Consider the following 15,316-nt stretch of genomic DNA (forward strand, 5'->3'; position numbering starts at 1 on the left):
AAGCCAGGGTCAGTCACCAATACTAAGGGAGACTGAGTCTCCCCTGACAAAACTGTTGAATCGCTGTCTCTTGGGGCATGTCCAAAAGTACATTCCATTCCATTTATTTCATTTAACTTCTCTTCCAACTTCCCTTGGGACTATTGGTATGATACTTTCCTAGTGCCTTTAGGAATAAGTTTAGTTCATTTTCTCTATTTTTCCCCCTCATTAATGTGAATACAAGTACCTGTGATATATTATCTAGAGATCCGGCCTCAAAGCCAGGAAAGACCTGGATCTAAATCCAGTCCCTTGACACATACTGTGTGGCCCCTGGCAAATCACTGAACCTCTTCGGAGCTCTAGGTATCTTAACTATAAATTGCAGAAAAGTTGCTGATCTGCATTGGTAGAGAGAGCCTTCCTTACTTGGAATTTCTCAATACTAGTGAAATCAATGACACAGTCTCTCCCCAGAACGCAGGCATTCAGGGAGATAAATATCTCCAAGAACAACTTCTTAGACTGTATCCCACTGATTTTGATAGGTGGAATTATTGTCTTTTCAGTGAACTATTATTTTTCTTCTGATTTCTTTAATGATTTTTGTTTGCATTTAGTTTTATAAGCTGTTCACTTGTGTTATTATTCAATTCAAATTATTAATTTGTGTTCTGGAAATAATGCATTTTTATCTTTTGTCTTAAGCATTTGCCTTTCACCCCATGACTCCGTCACTGGGAATATGCCCTCAATGTGCTATCAGAAATAAAACCAAATGAGTCTTCTGTTCAAAGATTTTCATTGGCAGCATTATGTGTAATAATGAAAAATTGGGAGCATCCTAAATGGCTGATAATAGGGGAATGTATAGGTAAATAAGAGGCATATTGATGGAATAAAATACAACAATGCTTTCAAGACAATTGTATGGAATAGAAAGAAATCTAGAAAGACCTGAAATAATGCCAAAGAAGAGGAAAATAGAGCCAAAAAGAAAAGATTACAAACTAACCAAGACCAGAGGAAAAGTCAGTGAGAATGAACGGAGAAATAAGCAATCCCAATGTCAAGTTTCACGGGAGTGGCTGTGTGTGTATGTGTATATGGATGGATATATGTATATGTACATATATGTATATCTGTGTGTATGTATGTATATATGTGTGTATATATACACATACATATATATACACACATATATACATATTTATATAAAATACAAGAAATTAATTTGAGGATAAAGTGACAAAGCATATTTAATTTGTATTGGTGTTAAACACTGTATTGGTATTTAATATTAAACTGAATTACATATTTTAAAATGCTTTAAAATTTGCAAAATGCTTCACTGATTCATTTGTTCTTCATAACAACCCTATGCTATAATACCCCATTTTACAGATGAGGAAATTGAGACAGAAAGAGGTTAAATGATTTGGCCAGGCTTACACTACAAGTGAAAATTTGAAGGTCCAACACTCTATCAGTTATCTATTATGTCCAATTTATAAAATAAGCACATACATTTAGAGATCATGTGCTATTTAACAAAGCAAGGATGTGAATTTTAGGAAGCTCTTCAACAAATATAATTATAATTTTTTTAAATAAGTGAAGAAAAGCAGAACCAGACTACAAGACTATGGCCACATAAGAGAGAATAGAGTGAGAAGAATGTGGTGGAAACTTAAGATGGAGCGACTGAAAACTTAGGGTACCTTATTCATGGAAATGTATTTAAGGAAGCTTTGCAGTTGGCCCTCCTGCCTGTAATGAATGTATTCTCCTCCTTGCCTCCTGTCCTGTCTCTTCCTTTAAGACTTATTTCAAGTACTGCCTTCTGAATAAAGCCTTTCCTGAATGTCCCTCCCTCTACTGCCCTCCCTCCCAGACTACCTTATCATAACTTCTTTATGTAAAGAAATATACATATCTATATGCACATATATAACATGTATGTATTTTTTATACATAGGGTTTTATAAACGTCTTAACGTAGTGAGTTTAAAACTGAACTGAGAATTTTGAGACACTGCAACTTACGTTCACATGTGCATTTATTAACTTTACATATTCTTGTTAGGTACGTGTCTCATTATAATGCATGCTTCATTATGAGTAACAATTGTTTCATTCTTTGTATTTGTATTCCCATCAGGTACCACAGTGCTTGGCATGTGGTAGCTACTTAATACTTATTGATTGGCATTAATTAACTAAGCATTAAAAAAAAACCAACAATAGGAAAAGTATCCTAAAGTTCCATTCAGAAAACTCCCTTGTACTGTCAGATGACTTCAAGGAAAACAAGATGAGAGCAGTGTAAACCTTTCTCCACCTTCTGTCCCTGTCTCCATCCCTGTTGTCCAGGTCAGTCCCTGGTAAAAAGCCAGGACTAGTAAAGGAGACTGGGGTCTTGCTAGGGTTGTCATGAGGCTCAAGTGATTTAAAAAATGTGAAAGTATTTTGAAAAGCTGTGAAACCTTAGATAGATAAAGTATTATCTCAGAAAAACTGACACATGTAAATTAATTTAAGATCCATTATGGAACCATATTCAGGGTTATTCTATCCAGGCTCAAGGGTGTATTTTGAAAGAGCTAGAAATATCAAGTGAGTATTTTTTTTTCTAAATTTGTCCCCAGTCCTTTTGATTTAAAACCAGTTCCTTTCCAAGAAATTCACTCTTTAGATCAAGTTAAGGGACAGTTCTCATTGGCTTTCTCTTCTAAGAAGCCCTACTTTCCCCTTTATTTCTATTTTCTTTCATTTCCCAACCCCGCCCCCAGCATCCTCAGTTATTTTCCTCATTTGTTGGCCTCCCCCCCCCCTCCTCACCATCTTCTTTAGGCCTTGATTTCAAGTTCTTGCTTCTTGGTTCACAATTTATCCCATCATCAGCCTCATCCCTGAATGACACACACAGACAGAATTGGTTTTGAGAGTCATTGTTTACTGGTTCTCAGAAACATAGCTTAGTATCATCACAATTTTCCTCTTATTCAGGAACAATACAGGTAAATACTCAGAATGATTATGGCCAAGTCTTTCTGAGAGGTTCTCTCTCATCCCTCATCCATTCTTCAGCACTGGGCTGAAGAGTATATATTCATTCACAAAGCAAACATACATGTTGGGGCTGTACCACATTTAAAGGATGACCTTTTATCTTGGAATACTTCCTACTCCATCACCAGTTGAAGTTACAGAAGCGCAGAGCTATTCATTAAGTGGGGACATATGTCATCTTATCAACTGCCCAGTGAACAGCTTGTCACCTGATTCACCTTCACAGGTTTAAATCATCACATGCTTGTCTCACTGACAGTTTCTAATCCCTTTCAACTCTTTGTTTCCCAAACAATTGACTCTCTCTCTCCAGCTTTTGGTGAGTGCTTTAGACAGTATGCCACTAAAATCCATAGATGGTGGGCCCCTTCTCCTCCATAAAAACTGGAATCACATCTTTACAAAAGGGTAAAAAAAAAAAAACAAAAAACTAAAAAACCCTGATTTTCCCCCAATAAAAATTAAACAATATCCTACCAGTAACCAGAGATGCATGCAGATAGAAATATGAATTCCCCTAGACTCCAAGTTTCTTCTCAAGTTTGTCCTGTTTTCCATTTCTGAATAGCTTCTATTTTATTTCCATTATATGGAATATTTTCATCTCAATTCTATCCAGTTTTGAAGGTGGCACTCTCCTCACTGGCTCTGCACCAGGATTACCCATTACAATACATCGTACAACAATTGCCTTGTATATTTAGCAAACCTTTGTCTCTGTCTAGAACACATCAAAGTTTGGTGTTTACATTGGAATTCCACTGAAATAACCCATCACAGTCAAACGGTAACCCTGAGACCTTCATTCAATTAGTTTTTAACTTCATCAGTTGTCCCCTCTGAGGGCCCAATTTTGAAATCTAGATAAAAGAAAAGGAGAGGGTTTTTCATAAGGAATACTTTGGTAACACAGATCAAAGACACAATTTTACCCTTCAATCTGTGGTCAATATAACTTGGTTTACAATTAAAGAGTGACTTTAATTGTCAAACTTCTGAATTTTATTAAACTTTCATGACAAATGCATTGAATGAATTCCAGACCTGTATAAATACACATGCAGCTTATCTGTTTGTAATTTGCATTTTTATCATTTTTGAAACAGTACAATGTACTTCCTGCATCTTATTTTCAGAATTTGCATTTTATCATCTTTGGCTATCCAGTATATAGTATGAAGTACTTGAATATCTCATTCTTTGAATTTGCATTTTTATCATTTTTGATTGTAAATCATAGGATGTCCAGCACTTTTCTCTTTTCTCCTTTTCTTCTCTCAACCTCCTGTTTTACTTGCTTCCATTTCGTCTTGGCTCTAATAATAAAACATACACAGAAAAATGATTTCTTCCAATAACTTTTCTTAGGCATTTTCATATTTTTGGGGGTTCCAAGTTCAATATCACCAAATCTCAGAATGAGAGGGCATCTCAGGGATATCTAATTCAACCAATGTCTATGAATTTCTTCTCTCCCATCAACAAAAGTTGGTCATCCAACCCTAGCTGAGGCTGGGTTTCTATCCTTTCTATTACTTTTTTTTCCACTTCATAACTCTAAAGGCAACACTTACTGAAAACCAAGTAACTTAGTCTGAAAAAGTGGAGGTAGGGGATGATAGTATGGAGTTGCATGGGAAAGGGATTCCCAAACCCCCAGTTTGGGTTTGACCTCTAAGGTCCTTTTTACCTCTAAAATGCTTTATACTCTTAAATGCTATTGAGGACTCTCAAAGAGCTTTTGTTTATGTGTTTTACATATATTGATATTTATGACATTCGAAATTAAAATATCTTAGCATTATGAAAATAGTGTTGACTTCACGGACCCCTACACCTTGAGAAGCACTGACAGCAGACAAAGACCCTCACTTGTCTCAGAAGTGAGGATGAGTACTCTGAATACTATGTACATGGATGAGTTGTGTATGAGGAGAGAAAGGAGGAAAAAGAAAATAAAAAGACAGAAGAGAAAAAGAAATATTACCAACTACTACTATTTTCCTGAAGCTTGATAAAGATCAACTCTGGGATGGCTGGCTCCCTTCAAGGTACCATAAAACCCCAGAATGAAAACATGGCTTCATGTCAGGGAAAAAAATAACAGTTAGAGCTATTTGAAATTGGAATGGGCCACCTTGAGAAGTAGTGAGTTCTCTGTCATTGGAAGTGTCCAGACAGAGACTTAATGACCCCTTGTTGAGTAAGTTATAGAAGGGAGACTTGTTCAGAAAACAGGTTGTTAAATGGCCTCAGCAGTTCTTAGAATTTCCTTGCCTGCAACCCAGGCTCCCAAAGTGGTTGTAAGAGTGTCTAGTGTCTCATGAGGGTGGTTCTAGATCAGCTACCCTCAAGGGAACAGTTGCTTTGGATCAAGAGGAAGTTCTTCAGCCTGAATTTGCCTAGTGATTTTCAGGGAGTGTTCTGGGAATGTTAAAGCTAAGGGCAACAAGAATTAGAAACTATAATGTGGGGTCAGGGCTCTTAATTCAATTGGGCTCCCATGAAAGTAGGACTCACTTGGAAAGGTTCAAAACCACTGAGAGGGAACCAAAACAATTCTCCATTACTGTCCCAGATCAAGCTTAGGCTGGAAGAAATAAATGAAAGCAGAGAACTATAGCAGGTTTCTTGAATCTATTACATGGAAAATTCACATCCAGAAGAGGTCCCAGTGAGTATCAGAATACTCCCCAAAGTGACAGGGTGTGCGGACTATGAGGTCTACAGCCATTCTGTGTCTATTGGTATTTTCTATCCATGGGACTTTGCAGATGGTTAGGGCCCCCTCCAAATTAGGCTTTATGTATATAAGTGCAAAATGTCACTTTATCAATGACACTGGAAACCTTATAGTAAATACTGGATTTTAATCAACTATAAAAGTCCGTGCCATCATTATACATGTTATGGAGAAGAAAAATATCAAAATATTTTTCAATACTGCCCAAGAATAATTAGACCATCAAGATGTGATCCTACAAGAAAAATGGACAAAATCTTTACAGTAGACTAGTAGTTTGCAATTCTTTTGGTCTTAAGGATGCCTTTACACTCTTAAACATTACTGAGGACTCTCAAAGAGCTTTGGTTTATGTGTTTTACATCTACTGATATTTATGACATTCAAAATTAAGATATCTTAGTGTTCTTATGAAAGTAGTTTTGACTTCACGGACCCCTACACCTTGAGAACCACTGACAGCAGACAAAGACCCTTACTCTCTCAGAAGTGAGTAAACGAATGAAGACCAACTTCAATATCCATGCTTCATTTTTTCCCAGTGTCCTAAGCTATTTTTGATGTTTATATTCGATACTTATTGTTCTCTAAAATTTCAAAATTAGTAGTTACCTGAATATATCTTTTCAGTTTTTGAGTATGTTTTTGAAAAAGGAATTCTTTTTCTCCATGTTGAAGCATTATAGGATGTTGAGGTATATTTGTCTAAAGAAAAAACAATGAGGCAATTATCACATACTTTGTAGAAACACAACTATTTCCCGCAGGTATCCCAAAGAGTTGCAAGGATGCTATCAATATTGAACACATCCCTGTGGAGAGAGTCATTCCAATACTCATTTTACAGTTAGTAAAGCACCAGGAGTTGTTAGTCAAGGTCATTCAAGTCAGTGAACCTGGCAGTCCCCAGAATAACTATTCAATCTAGAATGTGTTGAGATTGTAACAGGAATATAATTGTAATAAGAATAAGGGCTTCCTGTAGGACAAGATCAAAAGAGTCAATTGATCTGACTGGCTAAGCTTCTATGGGTCCTGTTCTTTCAATTTCTACAAATCCAGAAATATGTACAAGGTCCAGTTCAATGCTAACTTTTTCCACAAGACCTTCTCCAACCATTCCAATGGTTCTTCAGCAATCACAATACTTAATTTGCTTCTACCATTCATGGGTCACATAATCACACATTTTAATCTCTATCAAACTTGTTTTTACTACTTAACTCTTCCTGTATTCTTCCTGTAAAGTGATGGCTTCAGCTTTGTAAGTTTTTTTATGAATAGGACATCTAGATTTTTTTTCGGTTTTGCCCTTCATATCCTCATACACAGTACCTCCTCCATTTTTAGGTTGTACTTATTAAGTACCTGTTGGATTGGGTTGGGAACTAATAGAAATGGTTTCATGATTGATAGGTACACTATATATCTCTCATCCCTCCAACAAAACTATAATAATATTTTTGAAGTATGTTTTGCGTCATAGTTTGTAAACTTGTATAGTTTGGGTTCACAAACTATAGTGCAAAATATAACTACCGTAGAGTTTTAGAGTAGACTTATAATTTTGCTGGTCTAAAGAACTCCTGATTAGAGAACTCCCTCCACTGACCTTAATGATCATCAGCTAATGTACAAAGAGGTCTGTAAGAGTTGCCTGGGTCACTGAGCTCCTCCTCAATGATTTGTCTAGGATCACATAGCTAGTATGTGTCAGCAGTAGACTTGAATCCCAGTCTTCCTCATTCCAAAGCCAGCTCCCTAGCCACCATACCACACTGCCTTTCATCTATAATAGCAGGCATTCACTAAATCCTAATTTAATAGAGGAAATACCAGTCCTTCCAGTTTCTCACATGAGAAAATACTGGACCAATCAATTGTATTTCCATATCTATATACAAGAAGCTTGTTATGCTACTTCATTAGCAGCTACCTTAACAAAAATCTCTCTGAACAACGAATACCTCTTGTAATAATCAAATGCTAATGCTGAATTCAAGGCACTAAAATATTTATTATGCACCTACTAGTTTCAAGGCATTTCTGTGGTTAAAAAGAAATATGTCAAACAGATTCTGACTTCAAAGAACTGATAAGTCTTTTGGAGGAATGAAAACAATGATGCACAAAGTCATCATGATTGAGAGTGGGAAGAGTAAAGAAGAGGTTCAGAGAAAGGAAGACTGGTAAAGGAAGGAAAAACTTTCAGGTGAGAGAGTAAGAGTTACCTAAATTGAACTTTGAAGAAAAGGAGGAGCATTGGTGAGGAAAGATGTCAGAGGGATTAAGTTCTAGACATGGGGAATGGCTCTCCTAATTTCAGAGTCAGGAAGTGAGAGATGGCAGTTACAATTCAGAGAGCATCTCTTACTCCAATTTGGCAGGAACACAGGATGCACAAGGTAATAATGTGGAATAAGGCTAGAAAACAAGGTGTGAGCCAACACTTTGTGATGGGGAATTAAAATCCAAACTAGGGTTCATGCACAAAAGCTTTTGTGTCATACCAATGTCTCAAGAGAAGTGTAGAAAGCATTCTGATGATAAAAGAAAGATGCTGCCAAGGTTTCATGTGCACATAAAGTTATATATATATATGGTACAACAGAATAACCACAATAAGAAAATGGGATACAAGAAATAAATAGTTGGCTACAATCATATGTTGAGTATGGTTATATTAGCAACGTACTGGGAGATGGAAATATACCTGGCATGGTGGCAAGCATTATAAATCTACTGAGCAAGGACAGTCTCGACAAATAATAGACAACGACAAATACGGAAACAAGTCACGAATACCCAAAGAGGAGAGAAAAGGGACAATGGATGTGATAAAGTATTAAAACAAAGCAGACTATGCAAAAAAATTAATAGGAAATGATACAAAAATGGAGCAAGGAAATCATTTCATTGTCATTTCTGAGCAAAATCCTGACCAACAATTCAGTCTTCATTATTACAGCTTCAACTGCCTATGGACAAAGACTGTTCTTCCCTTTTACCACACTGTTGGTTATCATTCCACACACTAAAGGTGTGATAGTAAATGTTTAATAATCAGCTTCCACCCTCAAAAAAATGATGCAGGACACATTTTTTAAAGTTTAATCTGCATTATAACATTTTGTTTAGCACTTTCTTATATCTACGCAATCAACAAAATAATAAAACAAGCCCTGATTTGGATCATGCGCCTACTCTGAACAGTTAACAATTGCAGGCTGCAAACCTCTGCCTCACACAAAACACTGGATGACTGTGACTCCTCTCTCCCTTTTTCTTCATCCATTTCCAGGATTTATTGAGGGAGACAAAAACATTTTTAATCAGTTGCCATATGTCCTTTCTTTGTGACCAGGACAGGGAGGGAAAACCAGAAATACTGAGCCCAGCTCCTACCACTGTCTTATTTCCCACCCCCCCAGCTCTCATTATGCTATCTGTTCCCTCTCCCCATCTTGGAGGTCCTGCTCTCCTGAATGTTATGTCAAGACTGATCCTTTGATTATTTAAACAACAGAAGGAAGAACTTGAAAGTACAGCTCTAGAGGTAAGGAGGTCAAAAAGAAAAATGGACAGCAATGAAAAATGGATGAAACAGTTTTGCAGGAAAAAAAAAAGGTAACCCAACTGCCATTTATCTATGATACATGTTTTGGTGGGCCACAACACTTCTTGAATAAGGAATGGAACCATTTACATGAGATGGAGTTTGGGGAAAAAAGTCACGGTGAAAAAAGGAAGCAGAGATGGTAGGGAAGTTAGAGTTGATCGAATATTCTGCCACAGAACTCTCCACTGACCAATGGGAAAGTACAATTTACTTTGCCCCTGGACAAAGGGACATCTGAGGGCTGTAGTAATGGAGGTAGGCAGGAAAAGGAGAACTCTAGCAATGGAGCCAGGGAACTAGGCGCTTCAATTCAAGCTAAACGTAAGTATACTTAGAATATGAATTTTTTTAAAAAGTCAAAGTCATCATCAAAGTGATGACAGGATATGTTCATTTGTTATCTATAAAACAGGGGAGAAAGTAAGTCTGACCATTTATAAATGCAAACTGGCAGTTTCATCAACGAGCAAAATGTAATCTGTAGTCTCTTCCATACATTAATCATTCCCTATCCAAAACACCCTCCCCAGCTACATCTCCCCATTAGAATGTAAATGCCTTGAAAGCAGGTCTGGTTTGCTTGCATTTGTATCCTCAGAGCTTAGTACTGTGCCTTATACACAAGTGCTTAATAATTATGGGTTTCTTTTTTTTTTTTCATTCATTAGTCAGAACAGAGCCCTTATAAGTATGCATCTAAGAAGAATTAAAATTACAAGTAACTCAAAGAGCTATCAATGAAAGTCATAAGCATTATTACCAAGGATGACTTGCACATGAAAAGAAGTCTAAGAGATATTACTGAACACATGTATTATCAAAAAAGAAAGTGAACTTGTCATGTTTCTAGAATGGGAAAAGGTCTAAGTAGTACATTGGTACCCCCTTCCCCATATACCTAAAGAATAAGAGGAAGCCCTTCAGTAAAAGAAATGTCACGTCAGTATATCTTAACACTTTTGAGAGTATCCAATACTGAGAATTCCACCAGCCAGTCTCAGCAGCAGGAGTAAACCCAATATGAAATTTTATAGTTGAGTGACATTTTGTCAAGTTCAAAGAATTGTAACCCAGCCTTCAGAAGGGCAAAATTCATCAAGAGGAAGGAAGAAAAAGACTGACTTTTCCCTCACCAAGGACTTGTCTTGCTGACACAGAGCAATGATTTTATTACATTACATGATCAAATGATTTACATGCAACATGTGATAGCTAGCCATCTGTGCATGGCACAGAAGATAAGACATTGTCGAAAAGATTGTAGTTAACCCTCAAACTAACCCTCTCAGAAAATAATCACAAAGGCCGCAGAAGAGCCAAGCCACTGGACTGAGAGTGATAACTGCACTACACGTGACTAGAGCAAGCAAATGTCAGCCACTTACAAACAATCCACAAGGGTGAAATAAAGCAGGGGGAAAACAGTCTTTGAAGTAGAACTCCAGGGCATGCAATGTCAAAACTTCTCTACGTGACATGAGACACATGGAGATGTCCCTACAGTCCGTCTCTTTGTTAATTTCCCTGTCTGAAATGAAACAGAATCTGAGCCACTATGGTCAAGAGGCCCATTTCACTGGACTATTCTCAACTTGCTCTAAATGGTCTCTGTTTTTAAGGCCCCTTCTGCAACTCTTGTTACCATGAAATGATAATACTGGAACTCTAGAACTTAATGAAATCAAGGAGATATTGATAACATTTCAGGAATGGGCTTTCTCAAAGTTATATTGGGCATTAAAAGACAGTGAGGGAGAAAAGAGCGTAACTATACAAGAAAGAATGTTACTATAAAAACTGGGACCTACAGAAAAGGGGTGTCCTTATTTTCAACTAGTTTGAACAACTTGTTTTCTGCCAACCAGTAGAGACCACGAAAGTGCTCCAGGTGACTATATCCCAAGTGTTGGCTGCATTCTTTTGGCATTCATCCAGATGGACAAACAACTCCCAAGATTCCTTTTAAAATTTCAAACCCTTGAGACAGAAATGAGACTTTTTCCCACTTATAGAAATGAGAATGGTGATATACTTGCAAAATGAAAGGACACTGGATGACAGTGATGATCACAATCAAACTAAAGGAATTCAAAATGGTGGTCTCACAGTTGATTTGGCCGATTAAAGAGCCTCACCTGGACAGAGGTTGAGTTTGGGGTCCTTGTTAACATTGATTTTGTTATAAGTCCCATTTGTTGGCCTGCCACGTGCTGGTGAGTTCAATGAAACACTCCTTATGGTTTCTCTCTGAACGTGAACATAGGAGGCATTCTCCGTATTCCTGTTTTTATCATTTCGTTGGTAGCTCATTTTATTTTTGGGATTTGGAGCCTGTGCTGCTGTCAAGGAAGAGCAGAGATCAAGTGGATAAAAAAACATGACCATCAAAAGAGTAAGTTATAAAAATGAAGTCTCATTAAGTAGCAACAATTGGATCTAAAGAAAAATATGATCCCTTGTGTTTTTCTGGTAGTATATCCTACTTGTTTTATTTCTCTTTTTAAAATCTCTTTTCTCAATAGTAGTAAACTAACTTTAATACTTTACCTTTCCTTGTCCCTGTGCCTGGGGGGTTCTTTGGTTCCTCATAAATCCATTTCTTTTTTTTCACCCCTTTAAAGTTAGGTTTCCTCGCTGACTGAGCATCATTCACTTGAAAAAGAGAAGAGTTTATTTTAAAGTTGATTTTTTTTTTAAAGAGACGCTTTCTTTCAAATATTAGTATAGGTGATAATTATATATCTGCACTTCAGTGAATTGAGGAAAAGAAATAATAACTATACTATTTCTACTCTGATATTTTCTAGAACAAAGGGAGCTCTTTGAAGTGCTCAGAAATCTATTTTGGAAGCAGTGAATAGGAAAACAATTTTCAGCAGATTTTCTTCAGCAACAACAACGACAAAACCAAGTCTTTCACCAAAGTGTGAACTACAGTAAAAGAAAACAAAATCTATTCCAAATCTAATTCTACATCACTGACTAGTACACGTTATTAATAGTATTTGGAACATTTCAATTCTTTATTATTACTTTGGCCAAAAAATATCCCCAACAATTTCAGTCATATAATATACTTCTAACTAATCTTACTTTGCTTTTTTTAAAACTCTTTATCAGAGGATTTTGGCTATGTCTCTGTGGACCAAAATGCACAGATAAAAAATGAAGTATTCAGATGTAGATTCTGTGACACTGTCCTATACTTCAGGCTTCCTGAGGCTTTCCTTTGTCTTCCTCTTCATACCCTTAACTGAGGTCATTCCTAAAGGTTCTGTTCTCTACTGTCATGCTTTGCTTAACTATATTTAGTTGTTCTGAGGAATGGCACCTTCTTGAGTGGGGGGAGGGAGGAGTGCAATGAATTACTGGAAAATGAGATAAAGATTACTAATAAGGCATAAAAATACATAAAAGAAAATAAGTTCAAAAGGGAAAAAAATTGTTGCCATATGGTAAAACTTAGTGTTTGTGTGTGTATATATATATATATATATATATATATATATATATATATATATATATATATATATATATATATATGTGTGTGTGTGTGTGTGTACATATATATATGTATATATGTATGTACGTATGTATGTCTGTATGTATGTATTATATAACAACTATAAAACAGCTTACAGCTTCATATATTTTAATTTTTATACTTATATTTATATATTATTATGTTTATATATTTATATACATTTTTATTTATGCTGATGATGATTAATAAATTGATTGATAATTCCATAATAAAAATTAATTTAAAATTAACAGCTTAGATAGGACAAGGACTAGAGATGGGAAAACCATGAAGTATTTTACTGCAATAGCCCAGATAAGAGACAATAAGGGCCTTAACTAGAGAGAGTGGTGGGTGAAAGAAGAGAGAGATTTGAGAAATATTGGGGAGACAGAACTGAAAGAACCGCCAAATGACTGGAGACTTTGGAAGGAAAGAATCAAAGATGCCTCTCCACAGTTTTGAGTTTGGATGAGGACCACTTACAAGCTTTCTATCATCAATAGAAAATTTAAAAATAATAGTAATCATAATTGGGAGAAGAGGAAGGTTTGGGAAAGAAATTCAGCTTCGGATATGTTAAGCTCAAGCTATTGCCCTGAATGTTCAGCAGGCTTTTGTAATTAGGGGACTAGAACTCAGAGAAATTGAATACAAGAGCTTGAGACTCATATGTACCAAGGTGACCACTGACGTAATCAGAATAGACAAAACCATTCAGAAATTATTGAGAGAAGGGGTGGGAAAGGAGGAAGCATAGAAGCAACCTGAGAAAGGCTAGTTTGATAGGACGACAATCAGATCAGTATAAGTAAAGATGAAGAGAATGGTCAGAACTGGTAAACAGAAAGGAAAGGAGGAAGGAAGGAAGGAAGGAAGGAAGGAAGGAAGGAAGGAAGGAAGGAAGGAAGGAAGGAAGGAAGGAAGGGGTCGAGAAGGATGATAACTAGCAAAAAGATAATCAAGAGGCAATTAAGAGTGTGGGGATGAAAGCAAAATTAGAGGGTGTTAATAGAAATTACTACTCTTTCTAGAAGTTTAGCACTGAAAAGGAGAAGAATATAGGTAGATAAGTTGAGGGGTGGCCTGTCAAGGGAAGCGTACGTATTTTTGACTAATGAGATCCGAATATGTTTCCAGACAGAGAGAAAGGAGCCAAGTAAGAGGAATGATGTAAGAAGAGCTAGAAGGAGTGATCAAAGGAACAAGGTCAAGAAGACACTGGAGAGGGCAAAGGGCACACTGCCACTGGAGAAAAGGCTTTGAGTTATGGACGAGCAGAGTAAAGGCCTTTACCATGAATGGCCTCGGTTTTCTCAACAAAATAGGCAAATTCATCAGTTGATGAAAGAAACACTGTGGATACTGAGCTGAGTCTTGAAAAGGGAAGCGAAGGCTCGGAATGGCCACATTCCTGTGGATTGTAGGGAGTGAAAGGCTTACACTGCAGAAGTGGGTGACCTTGTGTATTTTTTCTCCAACTCTTCTGCCTCCCTAATTATGTCAGAGGAAGTGGGTCCAGTGCATTGGACTGTAGAGAGAAGCCAGTCTTGAAGAGGGGAGATTCATTATGAATAGTTTTCAATGTGTACAATATATGGGTAATCAAAAGCATTTATATGGTATTTATTTGTAGATCATTTTTTTAAAGTTTGTTCATTAATCCTAAAAACAATCCTAAGTGATAGCTAATTGATGATATCTCAATTTTCCAGACATGAAGTCAACAAAGATTATATATACTTTTAAAAACCATATTATATTTCACAGAGGTACCAAGAGAATCTTGTCTCCTTCCTTATCAGGACCTGCCTCTTACTTCTGCGCTATAATCATTTTTGATGGTCTATTTCATCAACTGATTGGAAATAGTTCAAATATACCCAAGGTCATCTCACTTGAAGAGGGATCCTCTTTGCATTTTGTGTTGATATTCTCAGTAGCATTTAATACGAGTGTTGTAGGTACTGGTCTTGTAGTTACAGGACGCTTTGGATGAAGACTGTCCTTGATGTCTTTGGAAGGAGAAGAACAAAGAAAAATGTCAGTATTAATAAAAGTACCTTTTAAGTTTAATATTTCAAAATTCCCCCTGTGGTACTATCCCACTAATGAGAAAAATCCCAATGTTTTTACATATTATTTTTTAAATGCATTAAGTGGTTGAAGAATGACTAAACAAATTGTGGTATGTGAATGTAATTCAATATTATTGCACCATCAGGAATGACAAAATGGGCTGTTACAGAGGAAACTGGGAAGCCTTTTTATGAACTAATTCAGAGTGAAAAGAGCAGAAATCAAATAACCTGCACAGTGACAACAATATTATAAAGGAAAAACAGCTTGAAAAGATTTCACTCTTCTTAATGCAATG

At 36.5% G+C, this 15,316-nt stretch overlaps 1 protein-coding gene across 10 annotated transcripts in view; it reads right to left on the bottom strand.

Annotated features, from left to right (window-relative positions):
* Positions 1 to 4,033: 4,033 nt before the first annotated feature.
* The window catches only part of C3H12orf50 (chromosome 3 C12orf50 homolog), a 39,224-nt gene continuing 27,941 nt past the window's right edge, over positions 4,034 to 15,316 (bottom strand). For 8 of the 10 annotated variants that reach the window (XM_072655528.1, XM_072655532.1, XM_072655527.1 and 5 more), the window contains 5 exons: positions 14,823 to 14,954; positions 11,964 to 12,068; positions 11,552 to 11,755; positions 6,410 to 6,502; positions 4,034 to 4,370 (listed from right to left, as the gene is read on the bottom strand). In XM_072655528.1, the coding sequence (XP_072511629.1) occupies positions 4,345 to 4,370; positions 6,410 to 6,502; positions 11,552 to 11,755; positions 11,964 to 12,068; positions 14,823 to 14,954 (560 nt within the window). In that variant the 3' untranslated portion in view covers positions 4,034 to 4,344. The remainder of the gene's footprint in view (positions 4,371 to 6,409; positions 6,503 to 11,551; positions 11,756 to 11,963; positions 12,069 to 14,822; positions 14,955 to 15,316) is intronic. The other 2 variants (XM_072655524.1, XM_072655525.1) reach the window with 2 other exon arrangements.

The sequence above is a fragment of the Notamacropus eugenii genome, chromosome 3, assembly GCF_028372415.1.
Source record: "Notamacropus eugenii isolate mMacEug1 chromosome 3, mMacEug1.pri_v2, whole genome shotgun sequence".
NCBI classification, from domain to species: Eukaryota; Metazoa; Chordata; class Mammalia; order Diprotodontia; family Macropodidae; genus Notamacropus; species Notamacropus eugenii.